The sequence below is a fragment of the Oncorhynchus gorbuscha genome, linkage group LG12 (assembly GCF_021184085.1).
Source record: "Oncorhynchus gorbuscha isolate QuinsamMale2020 ecotype Even-year linkage group LG12, OgorEven_v1.0, whole genome shotgun sequence".
In the NCBI taxonomy this organism is placed as follows: Eukaryota; Metazoa; Chordata; class Actinopteri; order Salmoniformes; family Salmonidae; genus Oncorhynchus; species Oncorhynchus gorbuscha.
In genome coordinates, this window is record NC_060184.1 from 66569032 (window position 1) to 66582194 (window position 13163).

At 44.6% G+C, this 13163-nt stretch overlaps 1 protein-coding gene across 2 annotated transcripts in view; it reads left to right on the forward strand.

Moving 5' to 3' along the window:
• The window catches only part of LOC123991256 (contactin-associated protein-like 2), a 358139-nt gene extending 346028 nt beyond the window's left edge, over nt 1–12111 (forward strand). For both annotated transcript variants that reach the window (XM_046292675.1, XM_046292676.1), the window contains 3 exons: nt 8130–8408; nt 9381–9452; nt 9729–12111. In XM_046292675.1, coding sequence (XP_046148631.1) covers nt 8130–8408; nt 9381–9452; nt 9729–9931 — 554 coding nt within the window. In that variant the 3' untranslated portion in view covers nt 9932–12111. The remainder of the gene's footprint in view (nt 1–8129; nt 8409–9380; nt 9453–9728) is intronic.
• Nucleotides 12112–13163: the final 1052 nt, after the last annotated feature.

The following is a 13163-nucleotide window of genomic DNA, read 5'->3' on the forward strand; positions in this document are numbered from 1 at the left end:
TCAACTTCAACTGTTCAGAGGAGACTGCGTGAATCAGGCCTTCGTGGTCGAATTGCTGCAAAGAAACCATTACTAAAGGACACCAATAAGAATAAGAGACGAGCTTGGGCCAAGAAACACGAGCAATGGACATTAGACCGGTGGAAATATGTTCTTTGGTCTGACGAGTCCAAATTAGCGATTTTTGGTTCCAACCGCCGTGTCTTTGTGAGACTCAGAGTAGGTGAACGGATGATCTCTGCATGTGTGTTTCCCACCGACTGGTACTGTATAGACTGTGCTTGAAATAGACATTTCCTTAAAGGTAATTATTTTGATAATGGATGGTGATGTATATATCTGCGTGTCTGCTGAGGCAGTGTGTTCTGTAGTCTATATAATCTCTGTGTGTCTGCTGATGCAGTGTGTTCTGTAGTCTATATAATACTGTGTGTCTGCTGAGGCAGTGTGTTCTGTAGTCTATATAATCCCTGTGTGTCTGCTGAGGCAGTGTGTTCTGTAGTCTATATAATCTCTGTGTGTCTGCTGAGGCAGTGTGTTCTGTAGTCTATATAATCTCTGTGTGTCTGCTGAGGCAGTGTGTTCTGTAGTCTATATAATCTCTGTGTGTCTGCTGATGCAGTGTGTTCTGTAGTCTATATAATCTCTGTGTGTCTGCTGAGGCAGTGTGTTCTGTAGTCTATATAATCTCTGTGTGTCTGCTGAGGCAGTGTGTTCTGTAGTCTATATAATCTCTGTGTGTCTGCTGATGCAGTGTGTTCTGTAATCTATATAATCTATGTGTGTCTGCTGAGGCAGTGTGTTCTGTAGTCTATATAATCTCTGTGTGTCTGCTGAGGCAATGTGTTCTGTAGTCTATATAATCTCTGTGTGTCTGCTGAGGCAATGTGTTCTGTAGTCTATATCATCTCTGTGTGTCCTCTAATACTGATATATCTGTTTTATATATCACTCTGGTCTCTCTCAGCGTGTGTGTGTGTGTGTGTGTGTGTGTGTGTGTGTGTGTGTGTGTGTGTGTGTGTGTGTGTGTGTGTGTGTGTGTGTGTGTGTGTGTGTGTGTGTGTGTGTGTGTGTGTGTGTGTGTGTGTGTGTGTGTGTGTGTGTGTGTGTGTGTGTGTGTGTGTGTGTGGATGAGGTCACAATCTGCTTTTTTGCCTTTTTGTCTCATATCCTCCTGTGGATGTGTCTATGGCTAGTACACTATGGATTCCTGATCCATATCTACAATAGTCCAGACACCAGGCTTTCCCTTGGCTCTGTGTGTGAATGGGGGTGGGACTGTGAGAGCACGACAGACACTGCAGAGAGAGAAAACAAGTACATCTGGGAAACAAGGCTAGGAGAACCACTCGCCTGCAGCAGTGATCTCGGTCAGAGAGAAAAAACTAAACAAAAGAAACCGGGTCTACAAAGATACACTGACTAGAAGTCTGACAGGTAATGTTACCTTCGTCTACAAGAAAAATAGAAGTAAGTGTGTGTGTGTGTGTGTGTGTGTGTGTGTGTGTGTGTGTGTGTGTGTGTGTGTGTGTGTGTGTGTGTGTGTGTGTGTGTGTGTGTGTGTGTGTGTGTGTGTGTGTGTGTGTGTGTGTGTGTGTGTGTGTGTGTGTGTGTGTGTGTGTGTGTGTGTGTCCTCGTGCGTGCGTTCATGTGTGTCCTTGCATATTCCCAGGGGTGTGTAAGTTGTGTGTGTGCGTAGGCAGGTAGACTGCAGTAGGAGGGCATTACAAGGACAGGTGCAGTTACCACCTCCTAGACAGTACATTCATCCATCTCCTCTCTTTAGCCTTCTCTCTTTTCCCCTTTCTCTCTGTTTCTCTCTCTCCCTGATCAGTGTGCTTTAGCAGCATCTCTCTGTTCTCTTTGAGGCTGTGGTATGTCTGTTACACTCTATTGTATGAGAGCGTGACTGGCTGCGTGCGTGTGTGTGTGCGTGTGTGTTACTCATCAAGGGTTAGTATAGAAAGGAGCTGTGTTCGATTACTCATACTAACTGCACTAACCATATCATTTGTGAGGTGAATTGAGTATATAGCATGCTTATTGGTCATAGTATGGATATAGTTAGTCAAAAGTTCCCGGATGTCGTACTAAATTCACCAAAATATGAAGTATTTTTGTACATTAGGGCCCACAATGCAATTCCTCAGGAAATGGGCGTGGCTTCACATCGTTTTGAAATTTGAAGAAAATGGCAGAAAATATGCAGTCAAAGTACAACGAGAGCGAACACAAATGCATTGCTTTAACTAATTATGACGAATGTTAAGAAAATGTTGAGCAATGTAATAAAGTAATGACTTTTCATATATGTTACCATACATGTTATATTGGCTGACAATTTGTTAGCTACGCTTTCCTTACGAACCACATAGCATATCATTACAGCAGTGTGTACCGGTACGTTGTTAGCTAGCTACCTAATGTTAGTTGGCTACTTATACATCAAACTTGCCAGTATATAAACTATATGATATCTAATTACAGTAACTACCCAGCATTTATTGACTTGCCCTGGTCTGTGTACCAGAGCGCAGAATAATTAATTTATGAGTGCTCAACACTCGTTGAATATGGCCGGTGTCAGTAAACATGGGCAAAAAACTGGATAACATGAAAACTGCCTAACCAGCTCTGCTAGGGCAAGTCAAATGGCCAGAGGGAGGTGTTCTCTCATTTGTGTCTGGAAGAAGCTAGCTAGCAAACTAGCCAACGTTAGCTTGGGCGCTGGACTGCCGTTAGAACACTCAAATCAACAATCTGACAATGCTCTGAATGTATGAGCGTACTCTGGCACTCCAGATTGAATTTAAGAACACACCCGAAGTCGTAAAATGTCTATCAAGTTCCGATAGACGGGCTGAGAGCTAGTACACTCAACTGAAAACATACTGTTTGTTTCAGTATACTAAAATGAATAGATAGAATAGAAATAATAGAAATGAACTAATAGAAAATATGATGTAGTATATACTCATTAAGTATGTAGTATACAGTAGGTTAGTATGGGTATACGAACACAGCTAGGGTCATTTTGTTTCTCATTATTACCAATCCTCCTTTTAGTCTCTCTCTCTCTCCATCCCTCTCATCCCCTTCTTTCTCTTTTTCTCTCGCTCTCTCTTACTCTCTCGTTCTGCCATAAGCTTCCATTTGTTGCCATGGTAACCCTGTTTGATCCTTTCACCCTTTCTCTCTGGTCGTCCCTCCATTTAAGTGCTTCTCTCATCACCCATTTTCCCCTCTCACTGTCCCCTCTCCCCCCTTTCTATCAACCACTCACATCCCTTTCTCTCCACCTTTGTCCTCCCTCTACCTGTCATTCTCCTCATCCTCAACCAATCGCTCCCTCCCTCTTACCCCCATCATCCCGCTTTTCTCACCCAATAACAGCTCCGGTCAGCTCTTGTATTCGCAGTCCCTCCCAATACATTTTTATCAATTCTCATTGGACCAAAGGGACCAACCAACTGGTGTGTATCACAGGAGGTTGGTGGCACCTTAATTGGGGAGAACAAGCTCGTGGTAGTGGCTGGAGCTGAATAGCTGGAATGGTATCACATGGTTTCCATGTGTTTGATGCCATTCCATTGGCTCCGTTCCAGCCAGTATTATGAGCCGTCCTCCCCTCAGCAGCCTCCACTGGTGTGTATGACATAGATCTGATGCATTGTGCTGGTGTCATTACTGAAATAGAACAGTCATCTACATTCAGCCGTGTCTGTCTGTCTGTCTGTCTGTCTGTCTGTCTGTCTGTCTGTCTGTCTGTCTGTCTGTCTGTCTGTCTGTCTGTCTGTCTGTCTGTCTGTCTGTCTGTCTGTCTGTCTGTCTGTCTGTCTGTCTGTCTGTCTGTCTGTCTGTCTGTCTGTCCGTCTGACCATCTGACCGTCTGTCTGTCCGTCTGACCGACCGTCTGTCTGGCTGTCCGTCTGGCTGTCCGTCTGGCTGTCCGTCTGTCTGACTGTCAGTCAGTCCGTCTGTACGTCAGTCAGTCAGTCAGTCCGTCTGTCTGACTGTCTGTCTGTCCGTCTGTCCGTCAGTCAGTATTTCTGTCTGTCTGTCTTGTTGATTATGCCAAGACAAGCCTGTATGGCAAAGCTTAATACCTGGGACCAGCCTATTAGTGGACCAGCCTGAGCCTTTAAGTGTTATATCAGTATCTTATTAGTATTCAAGTCCACTCTCTGAGAGATGTGCATATGCTCAGTAATATTGCTGAGAGAGAGAGAGAAGAGAGGCAGAAGCGAGAGGGAGAACGCATGTTTAGTAATACAAGCAGATCATGAAAAGAGGGGAATCATACTCATATTCATTGTATATTCATGAGAATGTTATCAGTGCTTATTCTGAGGCAGTGAAGCAACACAGGCACAAGCGAAAACACACACACACACATACACACACCCTGGACAGCCAGTATCTCCATAAGCTTCCCCTCAAGCAGCACGTTATCTCTCCTAAACAAGGTGTGTGTGTGTGTGTGTGTGTGTGTGTGTGTGTGTGTGTGTGTGTGTGTGTGTGTGTGTGTGTGTGTGTGTGTGTGTGTGTGTGTGTGTGTGTGTGTGTGTGTGTGTGTGTGTGTGTGTGTGTGTGTGTGTGTGTGTGTGTGTGTGTGTGTGTGTCTGTGTGTGTCTGTGTGTGTCTGTCTGTGTCTGTGTCTGTGTCTGTGTCTGTGTCTGTGTCTGTGTCTGTGTCTGTGTGTGTGTGTCTGTGTGTGTGTCTGTGTGTGTGTGTGTGTGTGTGTGTGTGTGTGTGTGTGTGTGTGTGTGTGTGTGTGTGTGTGTGTGTGTGTGTGTGTGTGTGTGTGTGTGTGTGTGTGTGTGTGTGTGTGTGTCTGTGTGTGTGTCTGTGTGTGTGTGTGTGTGTGTGTGTGTGTGTGTGTGTGTGTGTGTGTGTGTGTGTGTGTGTGTGTGTGTGTGTGTGTGTGTGTGGTGTGTGTGTGTGTGTGTGTGTGTGTGTGTGTGTGTGTGTGTGTGTGTGTGTGTGTGTGTGTGTGTGTGTGTGTGTGTGGTGTGTGTGTGTGTGTGTGTGTGTGTGTGTGGTGTGTGTGTGTGTGTGTGTGTGTGTGTGTGTGTGTGTGTGTGTGTGTGTGTGTGTGTGTGTGTGTGTGTGTGTGGTGTGTGTGTGGTGTGTGTGGGTGTGTGGTGTGTGGTGTGTGTGCTCCTTTGACAGGGCCATCAGCAGTGACCTGATATCAAAGCGTTTCTCCACCCATGCACTGCATTGTGGGATTGGAACGGATGACCAAAGGCTCATTAATCTGTCAGCTCTGGACAGTGCCTTAGATCTGAACACACACACACACTCTGATAGATAGACTGAATCTGTATATCTTGTGTCTGTAGGAGATCTAGTTACACAGAGACACACACACAAACACACACACACACACACACAACATATTCTGATACCTAGCCTGAATCTGTCAAACATAATCACCACAGAGAGAAATCTGGTATCTTGTGTCTGTAGGAGATCCAGTTACACACACACAAACACAGACACACACATGCACACACACACACACTCAATATTCTGTGTGTTTGAGGTTGTGAGTCTGTTTTTCTGCTGCATCCCCCCCCCCTCTGTGTTAACGTTGTGTTTGAACCTCCTCCATTCTTTGAAGCCTGAGGAGGAGGAATGGAACGAGAGAATACTTTTCAAAACACTCAACGCTCTCCACCGGCGGATGCACAACCAGAATAATAGAAATATAAAGCGAGAGAAAGCAAGGAAGAGAAGGGGGGGATTAAAGATGAAAAGAGAGAGACAGAGAAGGTGAAAGAGGCAGGGAGGTGGAGAAAGATAGTAGAAAAGAGTGAAGGAAGTTTGTGTGTTATTGTAATGTTATCCGTTTTCCCTGGCTGACCGGAAATCCTCCTGGCCCTATTCTACAGACTCTAACTTGGGTCCTGTGTTTTTCCTGTTCAGGGTGTGTGGCCAAAGGGCCCAACAGTACATACACACAGTATAAGCCCATGTAAGGTAGTCCAGCTATTGGATGAAATGGTCCTCTAAGAACTGACTTATGAGTTATTTTAGTAATAATTCTTCATTCTTTGAGAATCAAATTGGAGCTTTTTACCAGAATAACAAGACAAACATAAGTTCTTTATAAAATCAACACTTAATACCGCTAATTAAAATATTTGCAAACATAATGAGAGTGATCATGTAGAATGAAATAGAATGAAAGACGAGAAGAGAGACCTCAGTGTGTGTGAATATTAAGAGCGTTATACTCAGTTTGTGGGCAAAGTCTTTGACCATTGGCTGGGCCACGTTGAGCAGAACAAAGGAGAAGAGATGGCCTTATATTTTCTAGTCCTGAGTGGATTCCTTGATCTTGTTGCCTGCTGATGGCTGTGTCTCCCTTCTTGTTGCTCTTTTCCTCTCCTCTGAGTTGGGTGGTTCCTTGGACTACTCCTTTGGCTTGTATCCCTTGTTGCTCTTTTCCTCTCCTCTGAGTTGGGTGGTTCCTTGGACTACGCCTTTGGCTTGTGTCCCTTGTTGCTCTTTTCCTCTCCTCTGAGTTGGGTGGTTCCTTGGACTACTCCTTTGGCTTGTATCCCTTGTTGCTCTTTTCCTCTCCTCTGAGTTGGGTGGTTCCTTGGACTACTCCTTTGGCTTGTATCCCTTGTTGCTCTTTTCCTCTCCTCTGAGTTGGGTGGTTCCTTGGACTACTCCTTTGGCTTGTATCCCTTGTTGCTCTTTTCCTCTCCTCTGAGTTGGGTGGTTCCTTGGACTACTCCTTTGGCTTGTGTCCCTTGTTGCTCTTTTCCTCTCCTCTGAGTTGGGTGGTTCCTTGGACTACTCCTTTGGCTTGTGTCCCTTGTTGCTCTTTTCCTCTCCTCTGAGTTGGGTGGTTCCTTGAACTACTCCTTTGGCTTGTATCCCTTGTTGCTCTTTTCCTCTCCTCTGAGTTGGGTGGTTCCTTGGACTACTCCTTTGGCTTGTATCCCTTGTTGCTCTTTTCCTCTCCTCTGAGTTGGGTGGTTCCTTGGACTACTCCTTTGGCTTGTGTCCCTCGTTGCTCTGTTTTTTGTATATAACGTGTCTTCTTCTTTCCTTGAAGAAGGTGTGTTTAAAGGTTCAGGCTACACTAGCTCTTAAGTCTTATGTCTCCTTCTGAGAATCTTTAGTGTATGGGCTCTTCTGTCCCAATTAACATACTGAATAGGTACTACTTTCCAAAAAAGGTACTGCAAACCAGCTCTTCTGTCTGTCTGTCTGTCTGTCTGTCTGTCTGTCTGTCTGTCTGTCTGTCTGTCTGTCTGTCTGTCTGTCTGTCTGTCTGTCTGTCTGTCTGTCTGTCTGTCTGTCTGTCTGTCTGTCTGTCTGTCTGTGTCTCTCGCTTTGTCTGTCTCGCTCTCTTCCTCCCCTTCTTTCCTGTCTCTAACAGCAGGGAAGATTAGTCATTGCAACTGATTTAAAAACCTGCTCACACATTCTAATGACTTTGTTTGTGTGTGCGTGTGTACGTGTACGTGTGTGTGTGTGTGTGCGTGCGTGTGTGTGCGTGCGCGTGTGTGTGTGTGTGTACGTGTGTGTGCGTGCGCGTGTGTGTGTGTACGTGTGTGTGTGTGTACGTGTGTGTGTACGTGTACGTGTGTGTGTGTGTGTGTGTGTGTGTGTGTGTGTGTGTGTGTGTGTGTGTGTGTGTGTGTGTGTGTGTGTGTGTGTGTGTGTGTGTGTGTGTGTGTGTGTGTGTGTGTGTGTGTGTGTGTGTGTGTGTGTGTGTGTGTGTGTGTGTGTGTGTGTGTGTGTGTGTGTGTGCGTGCGCGCGTGTGTGTGCATGCGCGCGTGTGTGCGTGCGTGTGTTTGTGTTGTATCCCATGGTGGTGATGTCTTGATGATTTCCCTGTAAATGTGCTGATGCAGGTGTCTGATAGCTGGTAGGAAGAAAGTGCTGTGGCCAGTGGCTTACTGTACACTCTGCTGCAGTTGGTTTGCTGGAAATATAAGTGCTGATTATGTACATTTCCTTCCTCTCCTCATTTCTCAGCCTTCTGCTTGGACTATTAATACTGGGTGCTGCCTTAAAGTTTTGTATCGTATAATACAATCTTGTTAAAACTCAAACCACTATCTGCCTCTCGCTCTGTTTCTCTCTCTCTTTCTCTCCACAGAGACAGGCGTGATAGACCCAGCGCTTATAGAGCGTTATAACACTCCAGGGTTCATAGGCTGTCTGTCACGCGTCCAGTTCAACGGAGTAACACCCCTGAAAACAGCCCTAAGAAACCTTGTAGCAGACAGACCGATAGACAGACATCCAGACAAACCGACAGACAGACAGTCTGTGCCAGTGTCCTACCAGGGTAAGCTGGTAGAATCTAACTGTGGAGCTTCGCCTCTCACCATCCCACCAATGTCTGCTGCCACCGATCCTTGGCGCCTGGACTCAGGTACGATACCCACACACACATTTTTTTTATTTTTTTTATTTCACCTTTATTTAACCAGGTAGGCTAGTTGAGAACAGGTTCTCATTTGCAACTGCGACCTGGCCAAGATAAAGCATAGCAGTGTGAACAGACAACACAGAGTTACACATGGAGTAAACAATTAACAAGTCAATAACACAGAGAAAAAAAGGGGAGTCTATATACAATGAGTGCAAAAGGCATGAGGAGGTAGGCGAATAATTACAATATTGCAGATTAACACTGAAGTGATAAATGATCATGTACAAACATTTCTGCAGGAAAAGCAGTCACACAACACCACACACACATTATCATATTGTGGGCGCTGCAGTCTTCCTTGTGATCCAGTGGAATGGTTGCCTATACTTGTCTGTCTCTGGTCGATCACATCTATTGATCCAGGAGCCAGAAGCAAAACTGACAGAGCAGATTCATCAGTCTCACGGTCTCTTCTTACTCTCTTCTCTCTCTCTCTCTCTCTCTCTCTCTCTCTCTCTCTCTCTCTCTCTCTATCGTCTCCTCTCTCCAGATTTCTGTTGCCCCTCAGACTTTCTCATCTACCCACTCTCTCTTGCCTTTCTACAATCCCTGTCACCTCTTTCTCTTTCTTTCTCTCTCTCTTCTCCCTCTCTCTCGCGCTCTCTCTCCACTCGTCTACCTGACAGATTTCTCCATCGGGAGGGATAAAAGCCAATTAGTGGGAGACTGGACAGCTTGGCCTGGTGTGGATTCATTAAAGTTGAATGACAGTGGTGTGTGCACGTGTGTGCATGTCCGAGCGTGTGTGTGTGTGTGTGTGTGTGTGTGTGTGTGTGTGTGTGTGTGTGTGTGTGTGTGTGTGTGTGTGTGTGTGTGTGTGTGTGTGTGTGTGTGTGTGTGTGTGTGTGTGTGTGTGTGTGTGTGTGTGTATGGCTGATGTGATCTGTATTTCCTGTCTCTGCGTGTCTCCAGGTGCAGAGTTCCCATTTAATGAAGAGAGAGTGATCCCAGATGGAGTCAACAGGAACTCAGCTATTATAGGAGGTATGTTCCGCATATTCACATATCTGTTATCTTTAAAGAGGTATACCACAGAGACATGACTCTCTGCCAGGTCCAGATGTGATCTTGATCTCTTGGCATTCAGTCGCCTCCGCTGCAGATAAGTGTCTCCAAATGTCTCTCCCATACATGATGTCAACAAATGTATTACAAATTTGCTTCTATAAATTGGTTCTCTGACCTCAACTGGCCATATCAATATTCTTTCTTATAAAATAACATGTACTTCTAAAAGTACTTCTATACCTCCGCCCCCAGGTATCATTGCCGTGGTGATCTTCACCATCCTGTGCACACTGGCGTTCCTGATTCGCTACATGTTCCGTCACAAGGGCTCCTACCACACCAATGAGTCGAAAGCGGCGGAGCCAGCCAGTGGCGAATCAGCTGACACCACCATCATCGGCACCGACCCCAACCCAGAGACCATCGACGAATCAAAGAAAGAGTGGTTCATCTAACTGCCAATAGAAAGACAGAGAGAGAGAGAAGGGGTGGCTGTGTATCTAACCAACAATCACATGAGAATTGGAGAGTGGGAGTTTCATCTATTGACCAATCACAGGAGAGATGGAGAGAGGTGTCATCCAATAGTGTCCCTACTGAATGGAGGAGGGGGTGGAAGTGGGTGAAGAATGGTGTACAGAAATCAGATTTTTTTTCATAAAAGCAGAAGAGAGAAGAGAGTCTATTGGAACGTTGCGTTGAGAGACTAAATCTGTACATAGTAACTGATGAGTCCTTCTTTGTATTGTATTTGGGAGTTGTCAGGAGTCCTTTGAATACATAATAGATATATAATAACACATCTGGATCAAATACATATCTCAAGTACATCAAAATGTAATGAATTCAGCTTGGAGTTTGCACTTTTGGGACTATTCTCTTGTCTCCATTGTACCAAACTAAATCAAACTCAATTACCACGGCTCAAGTTATTTGACTTATGTATTTGACCTCTGTATATTAATAATAATAATAACCACTGGATCATACACTAGCACAGACTTGTTTGTTTTTTAAAGGGGCAATCAGGAGTTGCTACATCCATTATTGGACTTATAAATTCATTATATGTACCCATTGATTCTTGAAGAATGTAACTTTTAAATGTCTCATGAGCTTTAGTTCAACTGTCGTACCCAACCAGAACCTGAAATATGAGCTTCTTTTACTTCAATGTTTGAAAGCAAAGTAAATGTAAACAAACACTATATAGCCTCAAAACATGATTATAACTATAATGTTGATATCATGGATGGTCAGTCCTTGCATTCATAGCTCTATCTATGAATTTGAGAGTTTCTCCAGCCCCATCCCTCAGCTTTTTACGGAAACGGGCAGGGGACACTTTGTTTTTATTTCTACTGCTGATTGCCGCTTTAAACTGAGATCTGACAGATTATGTTAAATCATCTGTTTCTAAGTTTAACATTTCTGTTGGTCACACTTACATGTTCATTTTCCATATACACCCCACAAACCAGCCCCTCCATGTGTTATTACAGAAACATGGATGTCAAAAGTCATGCTGTAAATAGGTTTTATTTATAAATATATTTGATTTATATTTGAATATGTTTATTTATTCAGCGACATTGGTACTCTACATTTACAAGACATGTCAGATAGTTTATCTAAGATTTCTAAGCATAGCACATGTGTGAGAGAGAAGTTTACTTTCATTTAATTATGACATTAGATTGTATCAACGAGAATTCCTTCTCATCGATGACTGGAGAGGAATGTCTCAAAGCATGATGGGGAAAACATAGATAAACACTCTGCGTGGCAGATGGCTTTCCTTCCTGTGAGGGAACTTTCAGTGTGTATTCTGTTGCCAAACACTTCAGTCTTATGTTCTCATGTTTGTTTTCCAAGATTGATCAATTCGATCGCTCATGAAAAACTTCTAATACTGAGAGTTTGTCTCGTGAGACACAATGAGAACGAGAGAAGGCTAGACATGTTACCTTATGTTGAAAGGGTTGTGTTTGCGTGGAGACAGGGTCGGTGGCACAGAGGGGTGTAGCCTGCGTTCCATAGGACAAGGCTTTGTGGTAGAGCATGAGGGTTCGAGGCTTGGTCGTACAGTGTTTAATGGTTTAACCCACCGTGCCTTCAGGAGTCAGCCACGATCCTTCCTCTTGGCGACACGACACGGTTCCACAGCACCGTAGTGGTAGAGACAGACCCATGTCAGCGCCAGTCATTTTCCTTCTTTTTTTAGACATGTACATATTTTTGATATTCATATTTATTTATCATGTCTATCAGTCGTTCCAAATGTTTACTTCATACCGGTGTTACCCGGATACAGTGTGATGATGTCATGACTGCCATTTTTGTAGCTTGTTGTCATGGTTAATTTTTCTTTGTTCTTTTTTTCTGTATTGCTTTATAAAATGTTGTGAAATGTTTGTATATCGTCTCGGATAATTCCACACTAAGAACACCATAACCCACACAGAGAAGACGGAGACTAAAAGCACCTAGACAAGGCCGTCAGCCATCACCAATAGATATGTCTGGGTTTAGCCATCTAATGTTCGTTATCATGCCACATCTAGCCACCAGGCTACTGTCAGTCATCTCAGTCTTGCTTTCAGCTCTGTACAGTTCAATAAAGACCGTATTTACATCCAGGGCTACCGTGTATTCATCTGGTGGGGACCTTGTCAAGGATGTGGCACAATGTTGGGTATGTGTGTTTGTCAGAGAGAACATGTTTGAGGGAGGGGGTGGTAGAGAGAGAGGGAGAACATGTTTGTGGGAGGGGGTGGTAGAGAGAGAGAGGGAGAACATGTTTGAGGGAGGGGGTGGTAGAGAGAGAGAGGGAGAACATGTTTGAGGGAGGGGGTGGTAGAGAGAGAGAGGGAGAACATGTTTGAGGGAGGGGGTGGTAGAGAGAGAGAGGGAGAACATGTTTGAGGGAGGGGTGGTAGAGAGAGAGAGGGAGAACATGTTTGAGGGAGGGGTGGTAGAGAGAGAGAGGGAGAACATGTTTGAGGGAGGGGGTGGTAGAGAGAGAGAGGGAGAACATGTTTGAGGGAGAGGGTGGTAGAGAGAGAGAGGGAGAACATGTTTGAGGGAGGGGGTGGTAGAGAGAGAGAGGGAGAACATGTTTGAGGGAGGGGGTGGTAGAGAGAGAGAGGGAGAACATGTTTGAGGGAGGGGGTGGTAGAGAGAGAGGGAGAACATGTTTGAGGGAGGGGGTGGTAGAGAGAGAGGGAGAAAATGTTTGAGGGAGGGTGTGGTAGAGAGAGGGAGAAAATGTTTGAGGGAGGGGGGGTGAGAGAGAGAATGCTGAGTCATCATTTTACAGGTTTGTTAATAAGTAAAGTAGGTCAGATATGAAACAACACTTTCTCCTGACTTCATCTGCAGTTAAGTAGGCAACATTATTCAGATCATGTCCTCCATATTAACTAAGTTGGAGCTGTCATGTTGATGAGCAGCTGCTCTTAATCATTGTCACAAAGCCACACCCATCCCACTCATGTGTTATATGGAAATAATGGCACTCAAATTGACATTCATTAAACAAAATCATTTGGATTTCTATCAGCCTAATCAATGTGTAGATTACAAAGCATGGGATTTCTCTTAATGCGACTCTGTGCTGCCAATGGCAATGTCCAATTTAGGTACAGGCCTAATGGCAGAAGCTGCTTGTGGATTTGACAGCTCTAA